This window comes from Corvus hawaiiensis, chromosome 4 (genome assembly GCF_020740725.1).
Source record: "Corvus hawaiiensis isolate bCorHaw1 chromosome 4, bCorHaw1.pri.cur, whole genome shotgun sequence".
Classification (NCBI taxonomy): Eukaryota; Metazoa; Chordata; class Aves; order Passeriformes; family Corvidae; genus Corvus; species Corvus hawaiiensis.
Window position 1 is genome coordinate 65,479,629 of NC_063216.1, and position 23,857 is coordinate 65,503,485.

Consider the following 23,857-nt stretch of genomic DNA (forward strand, 5'->3'; position numbering starts at 1 on the left):
TACTCTATTAGAAGTATTCCCACCACTAGGTGTCAGCCCAATTTAACATATGCACAAATTTCTTTAACGAAAATTTCACTTTTGTTATACTTTAATCTTTTAACTACACAATGGAAATATTCATACCTATTATATAATCCATACATACACTTATAACACTCAAGCTGACTTTAAGGAACATACCTGATGACAATTCAGAAAAGCATGTCAAATACCTAAAATCTACTTGAAACTCTAGTAGAGCACCTGCTTTCAGAAAGGTGTATTTCATAGAATCATTTAGAGTGGAAAAGTCCTTTAAAACCATCTATTTCAATCATTAAGCCAGCCCTGCTAAGTCCACCACTAAACCATGTCCCTAAGGGTCACTTCAACATGTCTTTTAAATATCTCCAGAGATGGTGAATCAACCACTTCCCTGGACTGCCTGTTCCAGGGCTTGACAACCCTTTCAGGGAAGAAATTTTTCTCAATTTCCCATCTAAACCTCCCCTCACACAACTCGAGGCCATTTCCTCTTGTTCTATTCACTTGCTGCTTGGGAGAAGACATTGACCCCCATTCAGCTACAGCCTCCTTTCAGGCAGTTGTAGAGACTGGTAAGGTCTCCCCTGAGCCTCCTTTTCTCCAGGCTAAACATCCCCAGGTCCCTCATCTGCTCCTCATCAGACCTGTGCTCCAGACCCTTCCCCAGCTCCACTGCCCTTCTCTGGACATGCTCCAGCACCTCAATGTCTTTCTTGCAGTAAGAGGCCCAGAACTGAACACAGGATTTGAGGTGTGGCCTCACCAGTGTCGAGTACAGGGGGACAATCACTGCCCTGGTCCTGCTGGCCACAACATTTCTGATCCAAGCCAGGATGGCCTTCTTGGCCATCTGGGCACACACTGGCTCACATTCAGCTGCTGTCGACCCAGCACCCCAGGTCCTTTTCCACTGGGTAGATTTCCAACCACTCTGCCCCAGTCTTCAGTATTCCATTGTTGAAGGGTTGTCGAGACCAAGGTGCAGGACTCAGCACTTGACCTTGTAGAACCTCACGCAATTGGCCTTGGCCCATCAATCCTGCCCAGCCTGGCCAGTTTCTTCCACAGAGCCTTCCTACCCTCCAGCAGATCAACACTTCCACTTTGGTGCCAACTGGTTGTAAACAGACAGGGAGCACTTGATCCCCTCATCGACATAATTGATAAAGATATTAGACAGGGTTGGTCCAAGTACTGAGCCCTGGGGAACATCAGTTGTGACCAGCCACCACCTGGATGTATCACCATTCCGTACCACTCTCTGGAGCCAGCCATCAGCCAGTTTCCTACCCAGCTGTAGTGGTTTGGAGTGCCTGTCCAAGTCCATCCATTTGGAGGCTGTGAAGATGATGCACCTTCACATACAGAGAGCAGTGAACAAGTATGGGCCTGTGGACAGTACTTAATCTTTTTAAATTTTAAAGCCCTGATAGCTAAAATGAGAGCTGAAAAGGTCGAGGTAGAATACCTGCTCTGCCAGTGTTTTCTGAAGCAATGAATTCATTAACACCACAGAGCCCCTGCTGGTTACAAGATAAAAGCAGATGGACCATTTATCAGCATTTTGTCCAGGAGTGAATCAAATAACTGTCATATCACTTCTGAACAGGCTCTGTCTGAGCACTTTCTGTCATTCAAATTAACACCACCCTCTCTCCAGCTGCAGGGTTAAAACACACAGAATGGGGATGTAACACTGAAAAGAATATTTATTCAGAGTATTATGCCTTCATTGATAAACATACATGGGCTCTTCAAAGCAACTTCAAAACCAAAAAAAGGTGGTTATAAAGTCTCCTGTAATTAAATTTTCATTCTCCTCTCTAGGGGAAGCATGATGAGATAAAACTGAATGTGAAAAAATGGACCTGACTGACATTGCTCTCTGACAGAAATAGCTTGCAAAGGAGAGTCCCCAGGCAATACCTAACACAGATTCTGCAGGCTCACCAGGTGATGTAAAGCACTGCAAATAAAATAATGGGAGAGCAGGAAGAGGAGAAAAAACAACAACAAAAGACAAACAAAAAAACCCCTCAGAAAACAAAACCAAATAAAAATACTTTCAGAACCTCCCCCCCTGCGAAAACCCAAACTCATTCTCATATACACACTCCCCCTCACAAAACCGAACAGAAAGAAAATCCAGAGTTCCCCCCCAAAAAGCCCAACTGAACTAGCAATGATCCAGGGAAAAGAATTGTTCCAGAAAAACACCTTCCTTCCCAGCAACGAAGAAACAACAGCCTACAGTCTTTCCTTGCACACAGCCTCCCTCTCCTGTCAAAAAGATGAAGTTTCGGTTCTGAAATATGCTTGTATCACACTGCAACACACAGCTTTCACAGCTGACCCCTCTCTGCTTCCTGGTATCTCACCCTATAAGCACCAAAGAACATTTAAATCAATGTCAACACCAAGCTAGGAAGGGTGAAGAAATGAGGGACCTGCCACACAGCGATAGCAAAAGCCAGTCAGAGACTGCTAGTATGAAGGACAGACTGAATTGAAACATGAAGCAGAAAATCTTATTCCAAACATGATAATGTATGTAGCCAAGAGAGGGAAATGGGCCCAAGACAGGAAAACTATTTTCAGAAGAGACATTAGGGATGACTGAGAACAGAATGCAAAAATGGCCCTTTAAAACCCAAATCAACCTGGAGTTCCAACCTGGATTTCATTTCTAAACCAAATCCTAGGAATGGGATGAGCCGTAGACCCAGACATGGGCTGTAACTCAGGCAAAAAAAGTTCTTGTGGGTCTTCTGGTATGTTTTCTAGCAGCTTGACCCTTCCTTTGGAGTCCCCTTTTCAGCATGACTCCAACAGAAGTTCCTACCCCAATGACCTTCTACATGGAGCTAAAACAAAATACAGTTACAGTAGACTCAAATCTAAAAATGCATTCACTTAGGAAGTGTCTGTATGGGTCAATGCATTCTCCATTCATACATAACATTACAATAATTTAAAGAAAATATAGCAATATGCATTATACACTGGATGATGATGCCACGGAATTGCTATATCAAATCAGAAGACTGTGTGATCTGCAATTATAGCCTGTGGCCAAAAAGAAATGGAGTCACTGCCTCTGGAAGTGTTAAAAAAAAACAAGTCTTGATGTGGCACTTAGTTCCATGGTCTAGTTGACAAGGTAGTGTTAGTCATAGGTTGGACTCAATGATCTCAAAGGTCTTCTCCAACCCAGTTAATTCTGTGATTCTGTACAGTCTTTTCAAACTACGTGCACAAAACAACACAACATGCTAGAGCTGCTAGAGAACAGAAAACATGGAATAAACACACTGAGCCCCAACAGAAAAAAAACATCATTTAAATTAGTTAAAGATGTTGTGGCCCTTTGTTGTGGTCTTCATGGTAAGCCATCCATATTCACTGATGGAACATTAGAAAGAGGTCAGAAATACATGAAGCTTCCAGAGCAGAAAAACATTAAAGAGGTGCTCCAGAGGTAGTCCTTTGCCCTTTTCTCATGCTCTTATAAGAATGACATTCAGAAAACTACACTTTACTATCAGAGCTTTTTTCCTGCCAGACATCAAGACAAGACAGCTCAGTCACAACCTCTAATCACTTCTACACATCATAGAATGGTTTGTGTTGGAAGAGGACCATCTAGTTCCAACCTTCCTTCTGTGGGCAGGGATACTTTCCACGAGACCAGTTTGCTCAGAGCCCCATCCAACCTGGCCTTGAGGACCCCCAGGAATGGGACATCCACAACTTCTCCTGGCAACCTGTTAGAGTGCCTCATCACCCTCACAGTAAAGCATTTTTTTCTTAGTATCTAATCTAAACTTTCTGTCTTTAAATTTGATCCCATCCCCCTTCTGGTGAAGATATATTAATATCTTCACTGGGTTTCCCTAGAAAAATCCAGGAAAACTACAATATAGATGCTTCCCAAGACTACCCCATTCTTTCCCTTCTCTTCTAGTCTAACTAATTAACACACTTCAGAAGACTTTAGTCAATCTCTACCAGACTCCCAGAGACTTAGCAGAAGTTGGCATCCTCTCCAAACAGCACTCCAGGAACTGTTGCCGGCAGAGGAATGAAGCTTGGGAGACACGCTACAAGATTAGTGTTTGAGACACCTGATCTCTAGAAGCTAGTTCTTTACTTATTCAGGGACCTCAGAAACACTAGCACAGTATTTTATTCTTTGCCAACCCAAGTGGAAAGAAGAGGAAACATTAACTCAGGCTCAAGCTGTCTAGCTCAGGAATCTACAATTGCAACAATTACTTACTGAAGGAGCTACAAGTGATCCAGGACTGTGAGGCAGCTGCGAGCTGGAAGAAGCAGAGACACTTCAACTCTACAACATTTACTATCAAGGTAGGTAGAAGATACACACCGAAGATTCCAGACATCTGTGGTTTCAAGCAAGGGTAATGTGAGAGCCAAAAAGGACTGTGGTGGGTTGACCCTGGTTGGATACCGGCTTCTCAGCAAAGCCCCTCTGTAACTTGCCTCCTCATCTAGAGAAGGGAGAGAAAACATAGCAAAAGGCTCATGGGTCAAGATAAGGACGGGGAGAGATCACTCACCAATCGCCATCACAGGCAAAACAGACTCAACTGGGAGAAATTAGTTTATTGCCAAACAAATTAGAGTAGGGCAGTTAGAGATGGAAATGAAGTCTCAAAACACCTTCATCTCACCCCTCCCTTCTTCCAAGGCTCAACTCCACACCCTTCTACAGGGAGCAGCCCTTCAGGAACAGACTGCCTCAGTGCGGGTAACCCACAGGGTCACAGATCCTCGCCCCCAAAGCTCGTTAAACCCATAAACCAAAGCCACCCACTCCTTATCGCCGCCTGCCCAGACCTTTTTGCAGAGACACTGCTGGGCGGACCGCGGGTCCAGCTCGGCAGCTCCATTGGGCAGTTGTTTCGTCAATCACTGTGAGGGGGAGCTGCCCGCGGGTCTGTTCTGTTTGCCGGGCGCTTGCGCGTGTCCCGCAGGCGTTTACCAGGGGTTACCGGGGGCCGGTCGCCCGCGGGGGCCGGTTCTTGGCCGTGTCCATGGAGCAGCGCCGTGGGAGGGGCCGGAGGCCGCGGCAGGGGCGGCTCGGAGAGGGCCGCGTGACGCCGGCCGGGCGGCGGCACTGCGGGGCCGCAGCAGCGGGACAGGCCCGCACCGCCCAGCCCAGCCCAGCCCAGCCCAGCCTTCGTCCCGCCGACCGGCGGATGGGCACGGAGAGGGCAGCGGGTCGGCCATGGCCAGCGGCGGCCCTGAGGAGGGGGAGGCGGTGGCGGGGGAGGAACAAGCCCTGAGGAAGCTGGTCGTCCGGCTCCAAAACGTCCAGGAGAGGAAGCGGCTGGAGACGCTGGTGCAGACCCTGAGTGACCTGCTGGAGCTGGCGGCCCGGCAGAGCGGTGAGCGCCCTGCCCTGCCCTGCCCTGCCCTGTCCCGCCCGCCGCCGGTCGCTAACGCTGTCTCTCTGTCTTCTCTGTCCCCCCACAGCTCCCCGGCTCTTCAGCGGCAAAAATGTCCACGTGCCCCTGCTGCTGGTGGTGGATCTGTACCCGGGAGCGGCGGGCGTGCAGCAGGTCAGGGGCCGGGCAGGGCGGGGGCCGGGGCCGCTTCCCCCGCTCCGGCTGCGCTCCGCGGGATGCGCGAGCGCGCGGCCCTTCCCGGGATAAAGTTCTTGTTCGGCTTGTTGATTCCTCCTTAACTTGCTGTCTGTCTCCTGGGCCGCTTCATGAAGTGCTCTGATCTGTAGAAGGGCGCTGTCACCGCTGGCGTTTAAAGGGACCAAGCGTTCCAACTTACTGCAGACGCCACTGGCTGTGTCTGTTTTTACCGGGAGAAGGAGGCGAAATAGAAAATAGAAATAAGGCAATGTGAATACTGTGTAATGTAGGGTTCTAAATTACCGGTAATGTTATCTTATATAATTTTGATGTGTCCATATTGAATTTTGCTATGGTCAGACAAACTTCCGAAAAGCATGATTTTCTTGAGAGTTGTGCTAGCACAGTTTTTTAAAGGCAGGGGGGAATATTTTAGCTAAGAGTAGGTTCTGCAATTTAAGGTTCTGCCTGCCTGCTCCTGTAATTTAGCATTGGCCCATTTGGACTAGGTGTGGCGCTTGCACAATTTGATTTTGTAGTTATGGTACAGCTGCCAGACTTGTCATACGAAACAGCTCCTTCCTGGCAGGCATATATTAAATTTCTGACTATGCTGTGTATAGAGGATGTTCATAAGCTCCAGATTTCTGTGAAAATCACTTGATTTTTTTTTTTTAATTATTAAGCCCATTTATATAGTTACAATATTTTTTGCATGTTTTGGGGTTTTTTTCAATTCAACTAGAAGGCAAAACATGTATTATATTGCAAATGCCTCTTAAATAATAATGTATTTTAAAGGTTTTCGTTTTGGGGGTTTTTCTGTGTACTAGACCTTAGCTAGAGGTCAAAAGCCCAAAATTCAGATTAAGTATGAAATTGTACTTCTGTAGTGATTAATCTGAAATAACAATGATCTCAGGTTTTCTTTGAAGACCAAATATTTGTGCAGTATCTTAAGGTTTTACTTATTTTACTATTCAATTGTCAGGTTGTTAAGAAATACAGGAAGATTAATCAACAGTTATTTTCAAGATAAAGCATATTACATATATAAGAGTTTATAAAACCTTTGCTCAGAAGTTTAAACTTGCAAGTAAAACATCAATCACAACAAGAAATAGGTATGAAATGATAGCACAAGACTCTCTGAATCGCATACAGAAGATAGTGATTAATTTTCATTGTAACTCTATTAAAATACCTTACTCTAATTCCAAATTTTAAAATTAGTTTTAATTTTCTACCTGCCTGCATTTGCAGTCATACAGTGTTTCACTTTAGAAGTCCTGGACCTCCTTTGCATTGCTATATTGTGTTGCAGTGGGAAATTCACAGCCAGTGCAAAGCTCAAATCCCATTCCCTATAAAATGTCTTGGGCAGCTCTTCTTTCACATTCAGTTCAGATGTTAACAAACATTCACACTATGTAAGTACAGCTCTGTCTTTTTGCTTCATTCACTGCTATTTGTTTGTAGTCTTTGTGAATAAACAATTCTCACTTTACAGAAGTGGTGAAGTAATGAGATCCTGATTTCAGTGCAGTCTCTTTGCAGTATTAATGATTTTTTATTGAATAAGTAATTAGTCAATTTCCTTTTACTTTTGGCATTGTAAAAAAATTGACTGACATAAGAGAATAAACACAGAGACATACCTGAAGTGAGAACTTTCTTTACCTCCCCTCCTTAACTGGTTACAAAACATCACATTATGTTGTTGTTCCACTGACTTGTACAGGGCAAATTTGCCTACTAGATCAATATTGCAAGTCAGACTGCAGGCATAAACCCTGCAAGCTCCTTCAGAAGTAGGAAGGTACTGGTGTGGAAAGCCAGTAGTTCCTGAAAGTAAAATATGTGTCTTTAAGTAAATAGGGTAGTTTTCTGCATTTGCTCTGGCAATGACTGGAGGAGCTTAGAAACTCTAGAGCAAAATATGAGTGCACTTGAGTAAAGAGCAGTCAGCAGAGCTTTATTGTCTCACGTAGATGGTGTGACCTAATGTAATATAAATTAATTGCATGCTAGAAACGAAAAGGGTCTGATTTAAAAATGAGTTTCAGTGCTGCTACCAACTGTTTCTGTATGTAGCGGCCTGTTTGAGTGTTTATAAGGACATCTTTGTTTGCTTTATTTCCCTTCCCTGTAGCCTTTAGGATTTCTGTTATTTAAAAGACCCTTGGTTTCTTACATAATTATTAAACAGCTGATAAGCTCTCTGTTACCCCAGGTTGTGATTTTAATATTGTAAAATAGGCCACATATCAGCAGGTCAGATGTTTCCATTGGTCTTCTCTGGATCCACAGTTCTGATAAATGTTTGTCAATACTTAGGAGTCCTAACAATCCAAATAAGAATGTTTATTGGGAATATAAAATTCATCAGAAACAGTTAATACAGAAAGGAATTTTCTAAAGTCATTAAGCAAGTTTTCATCGGATTCTAAATTTTATAAAAGCAGTTAAGGTGTTCTTATAAAGTGTGACTTCTAAAATAAAATCTTTTCTAAGGAATAAACAGCTTATCAATTAATAGTCACCTCTACAATGTTTTTGAAATTACCCTGATAAACCCTGTTTTGCTTGGAATATGGAAAATTAGGGAATGACATATCCTCATCTTGGAGAGGACTGATGGCTGCTAAGACTATTCATTGTACCTACACTTAGTTAGGACTCAGTTACACAGACCAGCCTGAATGTCCATAGTAAATGATTTGTAGTCTCATGCAGGGCAAGGCAGCTTGCTATCCAAGGAAGACAAGTGCATGGAAACTGGCTCGTGGCCAAGCTCAATCTGCAGACATTAAGGTTGTAATTGGCTTAAAACATTTGGCTCAGCAAATCTAAACTGAAACAGAAACAAAAGTACTGCAGATATGGGCTATGCTCACACTGCAACCAAGTATGTGAAAAACAAAAGTAGAATTCCAGTCCCCAGGGAGCTACATCGCTTTTTGCACGTTTTACAGTGCTGTCAGGAGAGCTGTCTAGATTCAAGCTTATGCTGTTCTGTGGGTGACTCTACACTACCAGACTTGTAATTCCATGTCTCTAGTCATACTGATTGCAGGTTTAGGGATCATGCACTTTATATGAACTTTGCTGTTAAACTCTTTGGAGGTAGCCATTTACATTCCTGGTTTTGGCTGTCCCATCTTGACCTCTTTGCTTTACATAACCCTTCTGTAAAAAAGTGATCCAGTTATGCATAGAGTCTTTGTGACATATTGTCTTCTGTCTTGACTCTATTCTTAAAGCACACAGGCCTGCTTCCACCTTTTTATTTACTTATATGCTCAAGGAAACTCATATGCCTTTTCATAATTCCTTTTTGTAGAATCTGCATCATCTTGACTTGACATTTCACAGTTCACTATTTTCTTTCAATACAGAGGGATTTTCTTTCATTGGTTATTTCTTTGTATAGATTTTGCTTACTGCTTCCTCACTGCAGCCTATTCAATCATATCAGCCTGTAAACATTTGTAAGAGACGAGATTTCTTCAACACAGAAGATCAAAGAGGAATATTTTTAGGTTTTGGCATTATTTACAGATGTTTGAAAGTCAAAGAATTTGCATAGGATAGAACAGGTAGTTATTAAGAACAAATACATTTGGTTTAGTTGTCTTTCACTCCTTATGATCTCAAAACTTGCACTGCCTTTGTTACATATTGAAAGCACACGGTACTGAGGGTTGATGGCAAAAATATGAAATGTGTGGTAATTGTTTACGTATCTCATCCCCATTTAAAACATTGAACACCTTTAAAAACCTATACTTTATCCTTAAAATTTTCAATTAAATGGCAAGTTCTTATGAAAACACACATTTTTCAATAAGGCTGAACTACCTGTAATAGTGCAGGGGGTTTCCCTGGCCAGTGATGACATATTATGGATCACAGCATATGTTTCTGTCTGTCCGCATCTCGTTTAACTGTGTGCCCTTTATCCTCAAGCAATGCTGAAGCAGATTTAGAGTGATGTGTTCCTGCAAGCACTGCATTCAGAATCAATAGCATGTGTTTTGCTTCCATCTTTTAACTTTTCATTCCATTTGTCGTGTGTTAATTAATTTTCCCATACTGATTTAGCTAGGTAACAGAACAGCTGTCTTGCAAAAGCCAAGGATCAGAGGACAATGTTGAAGTTCCAAGCAGAATATCTATTCTAAAATAGCTGCATTTTTGTTTTACAGATGGGCTGGTCACTTCTTTGTAAATTAATAGAAATTTGCCCAAGTACTCTACAAAACATAGCTCCTAAGGATGTTGGGAAGGACTGGGAAGTACTGGGTGTTCACCAGTAAGTATTTTGTATGCAAAGAGTCTGCCAGAAAGCTTGGTAATTTTGGTAGCCTATATATGCAATAGAATATATAAAGTTATTACATCCGTTTTTTTGTGGATTTTTTCAGCCTTCAGAATCTGACACTCACATGAACAAGGATCTTATCTGTGTATATAAATACCTGGTGCAGAAAGTAAAGGAGATTGAGCCAGGCCTTTCTTAGGGGCACTCAGTGACAGGATGAGAAGCAAGGGGCCCAAACTGAAATATAGGAAATTCCACTACACATTAAAAAAAAGAAGACAAGTAACCTTTTTGACAGATGCAGTATTACCTGGATGTTTATGTGTTTTCTTTCAAATGTGAGGAATTATATCCACAAGCCTAAAGTAGTGTAAATCAAGAAGAATAGATTTTGTCACACCTCTTATTATTATCTTAAAAGTAAGTATTTACAATTGCCTTCAGAAGGGATGTTTTGTTCTATCTTTTTAGTGAGTGGAGCAAATTGTGGCTTGGGCTTGCTCAGCTCTTCTCCATCAGCTGTCAAAGGAAGCCTAAAGAAGTGTTTTCTGGATGTCTGTGGTTAGATGGGATGAACACCCATATAGGTTGGCTGAATAGTTGCCCAGTAACAAATGCTAGTTGTAGATGTAGGGTCGATGCTTATAGGGGTTGGTTTGGTGTTCTCTCTCTTGGACAGATTGCTGCCTTCAGGGCTGATAATGACAGCAACAAGCACAGCCTTGTAACCTAGTGAATCTGCCTCCATAGTCCTCACCACACCCTTCCTTGGAAAGGTTGCTGTTGAAAGATAGCATGAAGATGCATTTTGATTTTGTGGGGGTTTGTTTATTTGTTTTATAGTGGCTAGAATACATGGTCAGTAGGGGAATGAACTCCTTTGAAAGATATGTTGGTGGTTTTTGTTGGAAAGCAAAAGTGATTTGGGTTGCTTTTCATGAGCAAGAAAAAACTGAGCTGCACATGATAGTTACCATTTCTCTGGCAGCTTAAAAGCTTGTTAATTGACTGAAAGTTGTTCTGAGAGCTGGAGATACTGCTGTTCATTCTCAGGTCCCAGAAGAATTACTTTCTGGGGCTGATCTTTCCCACAGCCTCCTCAGCGCCCACGCAGTGTGTGCAATTAACAAAGCATCCCTTTCAAACTCAAACTTCACTAAGGATCTGATGATAGCGTTGCTGTACATGATTCCTTCTCAGTACCAATATTTTAGCCAACTGTGTATCCCTGTCTGACATGTTGATAGTTTTCCTTGCTGTGGAGAGATTTATTCTTAGTGGGGGAGTGGGCTCAGGCGTTTCTGTCAGTGCCAAAGGCAGAGCAAGCCAGCTAAATTATATCTCATGTTCCTTGTGCATGAAGTGGACGAGAATAGCAGTGAATCAACACCATAATGAATACTTGCTGTTTACAGGAAGGCAGGAAACAGTTACAATAGAGAAGAAAAGTTCATTTTTTTTTGCAAGAGATTTTCCCTTTTGTGTGTGTAACTATTTTAGGAGAATAGGAATCTGAATATAGAAAAAGCATTTATTTCATTTGTCTCTCAGCTATGACCCAACTTGACTATGCTGCAGTCATGTTTACAAATGGTAGGTTGCCTTTGATTCAGGTGTTCTTGACAGTGTGGTAAATAATTAAATAGTCGCTATCAGTGTGAAGAGAGAGAGAATTTCCTTCAGTGTATTTGCATTCTTTCTACAAGCTTAAAGAGACTTCACGAGATGTTTTGTAATCTCTTATGTTAAACTCTCCTACAGCAGAAGAGGTTTAGAAAGTTTTACATCCTTCTTCATGTTATATTTGAAATGGGAGGGTATATGGGAGGGAATTTTCTAAAGGTAAAGGATGTTATTACTCCTATCAGGTTTTGCCTCTCATGTCTACTTTGGTCATCATACCTACAACACCAGTGCTATAACAGAGGAGAGAGAAACTAGAAGCATCATAGTATGAATGGAAAACAGTGATACATTCATTCCAGCTTACAAATTTAGACTTTAGCAAGGCAAAAAACATCATTGCCAGAGCTGGGGTATGAAATTTGGATGACTTCAAGTGCTGCTTATGTTTTTCAAGACAGGTCAAGAATATCAACTAATTTATCACAAACTACTGCACAATCCAGTTTTATTGGATATTATATATGCAAGGATTCACATTTGAGGATTATTAAAATGGCAGAGTCCAGCTCTCTAAAATAATAAAAAGTTTAAAAAAAAGTTTCTTTATTTGGTTTTTTTTTGTGTGTAAGTCTATGCATTTTAATTTAGTTTTTAATTACAGTTCCACCCCCCCCTTGAGATATGCTTCATTCAGTGTGAAATCAATGCTTTAATTTTTTTTTTTTAAAGAGGTGTTACAGATTTTTAGTCACTGCTTTATAGATAGTAGTTTGAGTAAAATATGTTAAAAGTATCTACCGATTTTTAGGTGCCTAATTTGATACATGACCTGGATTTTGCAGTACTTGGCACTGTTTGGCTCTCTCTGTTTAACAAGTCAGAACAGACATACAGAAAGCAAGGAGTGTGCAAGGAACTGTTTCTTTTTAGTGATTTGTCCAGCATCATGTAAATGCTGTATGACTGAAACTTAGGGTAGAGTTCATCAAGATGCTGTTCAAGTTTTTCAGCTGGGAAACTGCTACTTCTCTTCCACCAAACACTTGATTGTTCAGTGTAACTGAGCTCTTGCAGCAAGCAGAGCAGTGCTGTGCTGTCCACATTCCACAGCCCGGTGCTCTGGAGAGGAACCACCTCCTGAATGACTCTGCAGAATTAATTCACATAACTAACTAAAAACGAAAGTAAATTGGATAAATTATACATCAGTATTTTAATGAAGTATGATTGTAGTTAAAATTCCAATATTACTTCATTGGTGAGTTGAAAAAACATAAACTGAAATAAAAGGTTTTTAAAAAATTAATTGAGAGCTTTTTAAGGTTTTGCTAATTTCTGTAACTACTTCTGTTTTCAAAGTAAATGTTTGATAAGACGTTGTGTCAATATTTCTTTAGCTATAACTCTTTTTTCCCTTTTTTTTTTTGTTTTTAATTTTTAGGCAGATTCTTAAAATGCTTACAGTCCACAAAGGAAATATAAATCTTTCAGTAATAGGACTAAAAGCATTAAATCTACTCCTCACGTCAGGTATTGTGTGCTTTACTTTCCTATTTCATCTAAACCTTTAAAACACAGAACTGATATAAAATGTGTGGCTGTACATGGCAGACTGGATTTTTCTCTCTGTTTTACTCCGTGAAGTCACTTGTCATTTGTATTTGTATACAAAATAATAAGAGTACTATTTTGCACCTTTTTTCCCAGGTAGGTATGAGCTGTCTTTTAGCAGTAAAGTTTTAGAACATCAGTTCTATTGTGAAATGCTACCTTAAGAGAGAATTTTGCCATGGGTTATACAAAGCTGGATTTGAACTGTCAGAGTAAATTTTAAGGGCAGTATTAAAGAATTTTGGATTTTACAGTGTTTCAATGAAAATGTTGAGAAATAATCAGTGCAACATGTAATCTCTTCTGCTGTTCAGACATAATTGCTTTCCTGCTCTTGGAAGAAGAGGTGGATGTGTTTTCCTTGGTATTTAATGCCATGCACACCTTCCCTAAAAATGAAGAGATCCAGCAGCATGGATGTAAAGCATTACACAAACTTTTTGAGAAAGGTATTTAATCTTGTAGTTTATTGCATTAGAAAAAGGTATAGGTTGGGAGGGATGGCAGATATTTATTTAAATGCAATAAATGAATTTTTGCATTCCAGATTGATTTGTGTATTGTCTGTTCTTTAAATGAGCTGGCACAAAACAGACTTTCCAAGCAATATCACAAATTTTCTAAATTAGAACAATGAATATGACATCTTTTAAAAAATCAAAATGTCCCTTAATTTCTAACTCCAGAGTTAACTGGAAAGATGGGATTTAACATTGGTCAGTAACTGGAAGAAAGAATAGTGGCATTTGATTTTAATTCTCAAAAACAGGATTGTGTATTTAAAGACCGGTACATTTTAGGAATGTGAACAGTTCTAAAATCAAGCAAAATGTTTGTACTTCAGAAAAATATTTGATTCTGCTCTTTACTCTGACAATACTAAAAAGTGATCATATATCCATACAATATTCCCATTTATTCTGAAAAATGAAGTCACCATATATTGAATTTTTGCAGACATCTCAGGAACTGTGCATGTCATGGCCAGAAGTCTCCATGTTGTAGCCCTCTGGCTTTGAATTGAGTTTCTTGATTCAAAATAAATATTGAGAAATGCTATCACTCTGCTGTACTCCTTTGCTTCTAAGATAGTCTCCAGTTCTTCAGATTGGTTCTTTTCAGCACCATTTTATACTGGTTTTTTTAAGTCTTTCTCCCACATGTGTGCTTGGAATTATCTTCTCTGTTCCTTCCCCTCTTCCTGTCCCTAAATACTTTTGCCCTGCTGTATTTTCTCTTCAGTCTCCACAAAAGTCTGAACTTCTTACATTTTCTGTGCATGTTTTTTATAAGTGCCAGATTTTCACAGATCTGGCTGCCGGTACAGACCTGCATACCTTCTTCTTGATGGCAGCACCGATGTGACAAGTTCCTAGATTGCTCCTGCCTCCTTTTTTCTGCTTCTGAGTCACCTTGTCAGTTACTGTTATGTGGACATTTGCCTAGCCTTATCTTGAGCCAGATTCAGAAAATGGTTCCGCTTGTGAAATTTAAAAGGTGCTCTTTCTCATCCTGGGTCAGTTCCCATATCTGGTTCATTGCACAGCCACACAGTTATGTCAGTATGAATAACAGGGGCCAGGAATGGAAAAACCTTAAGCCATTAAAGTAAGATATTATGGAAGCATGGCTTTATGGAAAAAAGTCCATTATTAAAAAAAAAAAAAAAGGAAGAAAAATTAAATAACATCACTGAGTATGCAAAATGGCATTCCATTTTTTTTTCTTCACTGTATGCTTAACTTTTCCCTAGCTTATATACTGTCTTGGTTTGGGTTATCTAAATTTTATTCTGTGAAAAAGGCTAAAAGACTTTTAAAATACTGATTCACAAGGTAGCATTTGAAAGTCAAAACTCAATTACATAAAGTGCAAGCTAGAAAAATGTGTTTATAAAGTAGCTCAGTTTTTAGTTAAAAAAGCCATACTCATGAAAGATGATGTGTACGGAGAATACTTTACTTTCTGTGAAACGTAGAAAATAAATATAATGAAACTTGATAAAAACAGTTGTCTTTTCTCATGATATACCAGGATAAGAATTATTTCCTCAAAACATACTGTATCTCTTGCCTTTCAATTTAGTTCCAGAAGAGCAGCTGACTGAATTTGTTGAAAGCAAAGATCATATGATCATACTGAAAGTATTTAAAGAGTTTCCAGAGAAAGAAGAGGTGATTCTTCCTGCACTTTATTCATTACATTCCTTAGCTGGTCCAAGTAAGTGTATTATTAGAAGTTATTTTCAATTCCTTTTCTCCCACAGTGTGCATCAGCTCACACTTTCTGTGATTGTGAAAAGTAATCTTTATGTGATTGCAAAAAATCATTGAGAACTGGTTGGGAGTTGCCAGACAAATCACCTTCCTGTTTTCTTTGGGAAATGTGGAGATACTCACAGCACTTGTACCGGCTAGGCTAGTAGTTCAATGCCTTAGAAAGCCTCGGGCAGCCTAGAGAGGTAGCACGGGCAATCCAGCATTTCAGTAGCTCCAAAAGCGGCAAATGGTAACTGCAAAGCTGATACCACCAGCAGAAGCAAAGAGGGAGAAATGTAGCTTTCAGCTTGCCTAATTCCCACAATTAGAAGCTTTCAAATGGAAACAGAAGCATACAGATGTTCGCAGAAGGATTGCAAAGCCAAAGAGCGTGGGCCCCCTCTTGGGCCCTTCTTTTATTCGGAGAAGGGGAAAGGGGAGGACTGGGGGCGGACCTGGGGTGACCGGCCAATCAGACACTGCTGAAGAGTCTGAGTTACATTTGGTTTTGCCCGCGCTTGGAACAGAGGAGTTCAGAGCACATGGCAGGGGCAAGTCCTGGCTTGTCTTGGGGAGGGGGAAGGGAAGCTCGGAATGGGCAGCAACAGGGAAATACTTTTAATTTTTAATGGGATTTTTTTTTTAATTTAACCCTTAATGCAGAAATCTCTCCTGAATAACAGAAAAATACTTTCTTCCTCTTGGAGTAAGCAGTAACAAAGATGCTTTATCATAGTTTTGTAGACTGAAGTTCAAGACCCTGCCCTGTCATCTTTTAATACTTGAAAAGTAAGATACATTTATTGACTAAATAAATCTTCAATGAGTTTGGGTAGCAGGTAAAGAATATTCTTGGCAAAGTCTATTCCACAAAGGGAAAATTGCCCATATAAACTCAGTGGCCAGGCCTGGGTAAAAGATATCAGACACCCACAGTGGTCATTTAGTGGTGTCTGCAATGGCAAGCATTGGTAGAACTGTGCATATGGTAGTCTTACAGTGTCCTCAGGTGTTGTGCAGTAAGACTGGAAGAAAATGTTTTTGTTATCTCTTGTCTTCTGATAACAGCAGTCCCTGTTCTACACAAAACCAGATCCTGAGAAATGTGTTGGATGTTTTGTATCAATTTGTTGACAGCAATTTGATTGTTGACACAGAGGCAGCTTTTTATCAGCTTCCAGCTGATAAAATTTTGGGAAACGTAGAGCAGGGTTCTGCTATTCATGTCTTTCATGAGGTGCATAATGTTGTACCTCCTGCAAAAGTGTTTACTTACAAAGCCTTGCTCATACATCCTGTCTGGCTCTGTAGGAACCATGCTGGCCCCATGTATGCCCAATAAACAAGAACTAGACTTGTGTGTCCCACATTTCATCAGACTCCAAGCTATCTAGTTCCTGTTTCTCAAACTTCTTGCTGTTCTAGTTTATGTTTAAGAAGTTTAGTATTCCTTGAGTCAGAAATAATTTTACCCTAGCCCAGAAGTTACTGCTGTTTTCTAGGGAAGAGGATACTGGATTTTAAGTGCTTTTCAAAACAGTAAATACTTACATGAAGTGGGAAATCCTTTATAACCAAGGAATTGCAACAAGAGAAAGGCATGAAAAAGACCTGCTCTAAAGTAGGTATTTAATACTCTAATTTCTAATATGAAAAATTGAAAACAGACAGAAAAACATGAATGTGCAAAGCCAGTATTCATACTCTTGGATTGTGACATCCCTCAAGAACTCAACAAAATATATTCCTTTAAGGCCAGCATAAAGAAGATAATTCAGTGTGAGTACACACTGTAACTTATCCAGTAGTAAAATGTCTCCCTATACCCTGAAGTTCAAGTCTCTATTCCAAATGAGTACCTCACTATGCCTTCTTTCATTAATACATATTTAGACTTTGTTGTGGCTCACATAAGAAACTGTAGGATAAGTGTTTATTCCAGTGCTGTACAAGCACTCTTAAATCTCAGTAGTATTTGTGGCACGAGAAAAATGCTTTGCTGCTGACTGTCCTCCAAAGTGGAGTGATGGATCACAGAGTGTTAACCCATCTAAATGGCAGGCATAGGGAGCCAGCCGGTCTTGTCCTCTGTTTGGTAGGGAGAAACAGTCACCTCAAGAAGAAATTTACCTAACCCTAAACCAGGTTCCTGTTACAGTTGGGATGAATCACCATACAGAGTGCTCAGATCTCTTCATCAATTGTTGAGAGAACTTAGGTGACAAAGTTTTGGTGGTTAAGATTAAATTTGATCTGTTCCACCTCTTTTTCTCTAACTTGTTCTGGGAAATGGTGATCCCTGCAGATGTGCCATTGCTTGGATTTTGCAGGATTTCAACATGCAGTTCATTGTGCTTTCTTTGTAATGATCACTTTTGGAATCTTCTGACTGTTTCACTATACTCATAAGTATCACCTTTGAAATCGTAACTTACTGTGAAGTGATACAATACTGTCTTGTGGAATGTGTGTTTTCAGTTGAGAATGACATGATAAATGGCTGTCATGTTAAAGCATTGTGAAAGGTACCTTCCTTCACTATCAAACAGAGTGCTTTAGAAATGCTTCCCACTCAGAGCTTGCTTTTTCATCTGGTAGGTTATCATTATTTAATATTTAGAGATGTATTATTTTGAAGATTTGCTGCTCTTTAAAAAAGGCTAATTATCTTTAATAATACAGTTGTGAATATTTATCTTACGTTGTATCCAGGGAAGCCAAGCTGTTGAAAGAACAATTAAGAAAATTTATAGACCTCAGCAGAGTAATGCTAACTCCCTTGGAGTCAGTGACAGGACTCCCTTTCATTCATTTGGGCCAGGATTTTGGCCAAGATTTCTTGGGTTCATATTCTGTCTCATACCCTGGATAGAAATACTACAAGGATGCTTTCACACACTGTGTTTTAGCTACCATGATGCTGTTTTGCCTGAAATTACTGTGGGTGGGATCACTCTGTCCTCAGTAGGAATGGATGCATTCTGTCTTCAGATGGGCTCATGTGATTGTCCTGTTGGTTTCTGTATCTGGCCTGAGTAATAAACAGTAAACAGGGTGAGAGTGACCAGGCACTGGCACAGTTTCCTTGGAGGGGCTGTGAAGTTTCTATCCTTGGAAATACTCAGAAGCCATCTGGACAACCTGCTCTAGGCAGCCCTGCTTGAACACGTGGGTTGGACACGGTGACCTTTTAGCCCTGCCTTCCAACATAAACCTTCTGTGATTCTGTGAAATACAGGGTTTGCAATGGCTTTCAAAAGATTGCAGGAATGTTAGATGAAAATTTCAGTACCCTCAGTACACAACAGGTGTACTGTAGATCTAATTCATATGAAAATAATAACTTCCTAACTTGCCCCCTAAAAAAAGAAGGAAAACTCAGAAATACATGATTGAATCAAATAAATTACTACAGAATAGATTTCATAAGAAAAAATTTCTAAATTGTTTCTTAATTGTATGCCCCAGGAATATTACTGAAATACTGTGAAATGTGTTCTTGATCACAGTCATGTTAGAAGCACCATTTATAAGATTGATTTAGTATTTATAAAACAATTTGTTCACATTTAAGAAAAAAGTTACCTAAGATTGGTTTGGGAGGAGGTTTCTGTTACATGGCCTGAAACAGAATGAAAGAGAACCATAAATGTTAATCTGAACTTTGAACTTAATGAATTATTTCCAAATGTTCATAGTCATTAATGTCCTTTATGGCCATACCAAGAAATAAAGCCACCTTTGAAGTGCAACGCAAAAACTCAAATATAGTCACAGTTTTCTAAAATCTAACTAAAGTCTGAACTAGAATCCAGTCAACTTCTTTTTTCCCCTTTCTCTTAAGAAGCCGTTTTTGTTTCTGTTTCTTTCTTTAGCCAGCAATGTTGAAGTGCTTATGTCTGGAAATGTTCGCTGCTACAATGTTATAGTGGAAATGATGAAAAGTTTCCCCAATAGTGAAACAGTTCAGGAAGTGAGTTGCTGTTTGTTGCACAAGCTTACATTGGGTAAGTTCACAAAGTTGTTTATACTCAGTTTATTCTGACTGCGTAAGAGTTGGAGTTAACCGGGAGCGTTACAAACAGCAACTGCTATTCCAGTTAATCCTCAGGGTGGTGTATCCTTGTGTCAGATCCTTGTGTCTAATGATGCAAACATATTGAGGTAACTGGCCACAGTCAATATGCTGTCCTTATGTGGTAAATATAAGTAACAATGAGAAGCTGCCATAAAAGACTCAAGTTAGTGGGAAGTAATGAGACAAAAAAGAGTGAGAAGCACCATATGAGAATGGGAAATCAGTAGGTCCAATTCTGTATAAAGTTACTATAGAAAAGAAGAAAATTACTTAGAAATTTCATTTTGTGAAGTACCAATGGTGAATGTGTGGGGAAACAACTGGTGCTACAGAATTAGTTGAAAAGTATTCTCTAAAACTCTAGTTTTCCTCCTTACAATGCATTTATCTTCAGATACCTGTGCTGCATTCCTGACAGTGATGGTGCCTGTCTTGGGGCCCCCTGTGCTGCAGCAGTGAATGAATCACTGAGTTCTGGACTTGCCTTGACTCGAGAAAAAGTGCTTTGGTTGTGTGGGCTAAGATGGGCTGATTTCACATCAAAAGAAATAATGTCAGTGGCAAAAAGTTGTGCCTCTAGCAGCTCTGTTCTCACACTTGTAACTATAATAAACCCATTTGAGCAGTTGCCAAAAACCACATAATAGGAAGTTCAAATAAAAATAAATATGTCTTTCCCCCTGCTGCATACAAACCCACTGTGAGCAGCTGCCTGAGCAGCCCTCATTCCATGGCTGGTTCTTTTTAATCAAGAGTTAGACTTCCCAATTTTTGCAGGTGGTGGCCTGAAGCTACTGCAGATGCTGGTACCAGTGCATGACTCCCCATAATCAAGTTGTTCCCATCCTTTCGCCATCTGTTTCCACTTCTTTGTGCAGATATTGTAGAAAATACAGATCAGACCTGACTGCAACCCAGAGCAACTTCCCATTCCCCTTCAGAAAGACAGATACAATTTTCAAGAAAGTATGGTGACTGCTAAGGTCGTAATTGCAGGGTTTTTTGGCAAGAGGTGATGCTAACCTTGAATGGTTTGCTGTGCAAGGCTAACTGAAGATAGGCAGGGAAACCAAGCACTTGTGGGGACACAGCAACTTCAGTGACAGGCCTGATCTTGCCCTGAGTGCAACCAGCCTGGTTTCAATCAGATGTTTGCCATGTGTTTATGCTGATCAACAACGAAGAGTGGCAGGAAAGCAGCCACAAGATCCATTTTTTCTTTGAGCCCCTCATCTTAATAAATAGCTGCTGTAGTAGAGTTATGGAAGAAGTGTTCACAGCATCACACAGTTATGGGGGCAGATGTGAAATTGCTATCTGCTCCTGGAAATAGTCTGGAAGATTTCCATATATATAGCCAGTGTTTCTTCCCAGGTTATTCAGATGGACACTGTCTTCCTAAACCTATGTTAACTGGCAGTGAAATGGTAAAGTCAGCATCTACTAGCTTCCAAAAACACCATCCTGCATTCTTCCTAATCTGGTAATGACTATCCTAGATTTGACTGTCTTTGGAATTTTAACTGGCTGATACCTGTTAGGCCAGCCACAAGTCCAACAGAATTACTCATCACATAGCCTAAGATTATTAATTTATTTAGGTAAGTAATATATTTACACAAACATACCTTTTCCATTAAAATACATTAAGAAACAGCAGTGCTGATACAACATGACCACACTACTGATCTTTTACATTGCTACTCTGATTCTCATTTTTGCTAATCAAGATTTAAATGAAATTGAATATCAAAATAGAAACCATAGCTATCAAACCATATTTGACAAAGTGAGTGTTGCTCTATTATTTTCTAACCTATGATACAGGTTTTTACAACAAACAAGAAAGTTATTTGAATTTGCTTGCTTTTTGAAAAGTGCCTTATATTCAACCTGTAACATAAAATACTGTACAGCTTATAATAATTGTTATGCTTTAAATATATTTATCATCAAAAGGCTTCCTTCTATTCCAGAAGGAATCTATTCTATATTTATAATGTTGGCCTTGATTTATTTAACGAGGAGGGCAAAACCAGAGAGTAAACCAGGGTTAAATTAGTTGTGTCATAGGATAAATCAAATCATTGCAGAATTCAGGACCAGAATGGCATTTGCTTCCTGGCAGGAAGTTCTGCAAGTGATACACCAACTGTATTTTTCTTATTTTGATGACAGTGTGTGTTTCATTTTGCATAGAACCTCTGCCTTTTGTAAAAAAAAAAATTAAAAAGGCCCACAAAGAATGTAGATCCCAACTGTTTTTTATCCTTAACCTCTTCTTTCAACAAACAAAATTTTCTTGTCAAGCCCTGTAATAAGAAAACCAATGTTTGCTACAAAGTTTGTGCATTGTGTGCCAAGAAATTTATGTTAAATGTAAAGCTCTAGATATGTGTTTATATTAATTTGATATCTTATCTGTTTTCAGGAAATTTTTTCAATATCCTTGTATTACATAAGGTTCCAGAAGTCATTGTGAAGGCTGTTACAACATATCCTGAAAATGCAAAGTTACAAGCTGCAGCTCTCAGTTGTTTAGCTCTTCTAAGTGAGTAAATCTCTGTCTACTTGTTAATTTTTTTGTTCTAGTAATTTCCTGTAATGATTTCAAACTCCATTTCTTTAACACCAAAGGCTCAGGTAGGACAGCTTCAACAAAGCTGGATTTCCCACATGATTACAGTTTACTGTTTCACTGTGGTAAGTCTGTATTCATATCATACACCAAACATTTGCACAGTGTTCAGAGCTGGTAAGTTATGTTGACAGATCTGAACAGAGCATACTGGTTATTCATAGACAAATCTCAGATAATCCCTTCTTAATATAAAGTCTCCAGTGATAACAACACTGATTTGATGTTGTGTTTGCCAGGTATGACAGTACTCGTATTGTGGCAGTTGATAGCAACACAAAATCAATGCTTGTGCTTGAGTTCTGAAATCAATTAAAAGATTTAAACTTTTCCTTGAGTACAGTTCAGACAGAAATTAGTTAGCTAGTGGCAAAAAGCTAAGAATCTGATCCTCTTTGTCTCTGAGTTATTATTCCATATAAAAGTCAGTAGAAATGCTGTTTAAGAGTCTCCAAAATAGCAAAGATTAGAAATCAGTACATATTCCATTATGCCTCAAATATTATGCTCAGTGTTGGTATCTTTTTCTTCCCATTAATTGCTGAAAAATCACAGGTATAAAATGATATATTTCAAATTCTGTTGCACTTTCTGGGACCAGATATTTCTCTCTTAGCAACTGCAATTTGCATTTTATTTTTTAACGGCATTGCTTCAGAGTGTAGATGGCTCTGTAATGAATGGTTCCATGCAAATGATTCACAGTTATATTTTATGTCTGTGGTACTCTGTATGTAAATACACAACAAAAAGAGGTACATGCAGGTCTTTTCAGAGCCAAAGCTTAGACTGATCTGTAATTATGTGACTCATCTACTACATTGCACTTAAGTTTTTAACTCCTTTTATAACCTTGAAGACATTTTTCAAGTCTGTCTTAGAGTTTATGTCAAAAGATTTCTCCCTTCCCAGAAAAGGCTTATGTTCCCACTGATTTTCAACACTGCCAGTGTGAGTGCCTCCATGACTACAGAAAAGTTGAGACATAGGTGTTTTGTTTTCACAGTAAGAATTTATTGTAAATATTTTATATTTCAAGCTGAAACGATATTCTTAAACCGGGATTTAGAGGAAAGAAAGGAGGAGGAGGAGGAAGAAAAGTTATGCTGGTTGGAAGCATGTTACAAAGCATTAGAACTACACCGAAAAAATACAGATGTGCTGGTGAGAATTTCTGGGTGATGGGAATATGGAAAGACTGTATTATGTATTTAATAAAATGTTTAGCCACATGCTTTTCTCATATATATCCTTAGGCAAAAAAAAGCCTTAAGGTCTTGATTAGATTTAGAATAAATCTTACCTTTCTTGCCTTTCTTATCTTTGTTCATCTCAAGAGATTTTAGCTACTTCTTTGGATCAAATGTAGGTAGTTAAGATGAGGCTTATTGCCTGTAACTTTGGCCATGCAAAGATTGTTGTTTACATACCTCCTCTGTATCTAACAGCCAAACACAGGCCCATCAGTAGAAGAATTAATCTTGGCCTAAAATAGATACCAAAATGCAAATCAAGTAATGAGATTGTCACATGTGTTTGTAACTCAGGCCTATTCCAGCTATAAAGAATGTGACAGTGTACATTTTGTTCTATTTCTACATAAAGCACCTTGTACTTCTTTTGTGAACTGAAAAGCAGTCAAACTATTTAAGTTTTTTCATATATTTTTAATCTTCTAAAGGTATA

General features: G+C 39.5%; 1 protein-coding gene across 1 annotated transcript in view; it reads left to right on the forward strand.

The window, feature by feature from the left end:
- Positions 1–5,134: 5,134 nt before the first annotated feature.
- The window catches only part of LRRK2 (leucine rich repeat kinase 2), a 64,750-nt gene continuing 46,027 nt past the window's right edge, over positions 5,135–23,857 (forward strand). The window contains exons 1-9 of the mRNA XM_048302402.1: positions 5,135–5,438; positions 5,527–5,612; positions 9,845–9,951; positions 13,028–13,116; positions 13,512–13,646; positions 15,283–15,417; positions 19,331–19,462; positions 21,965–22,084; positions 23,211–23,335. Of these exons, the coding sequence (XP_048158359.1) occupies positions 5,279–5,438; positions 5,527–5,612; positions 9,845–9,951; positions 13,028–13,116; positions 13,512–13,646; positions 15,283–15,417; positions 19,331–19,462; positions 21,965–22,084; positions 23,211–23,335 (1,089 nt within the window). The 5' untranslated portion in view covers positions 5,135–5,278. The remainder of the gene's footprint in view (positions 5,439–5,526; positions 5,613–9,844; positions 9,952–13,027; positions 13,117–13,511; positions 13,647–15,282; positions 15,418–19,330; positions 19,463–21,964; positions 22,085–23,210; positions 23,336–23,857) is intronic.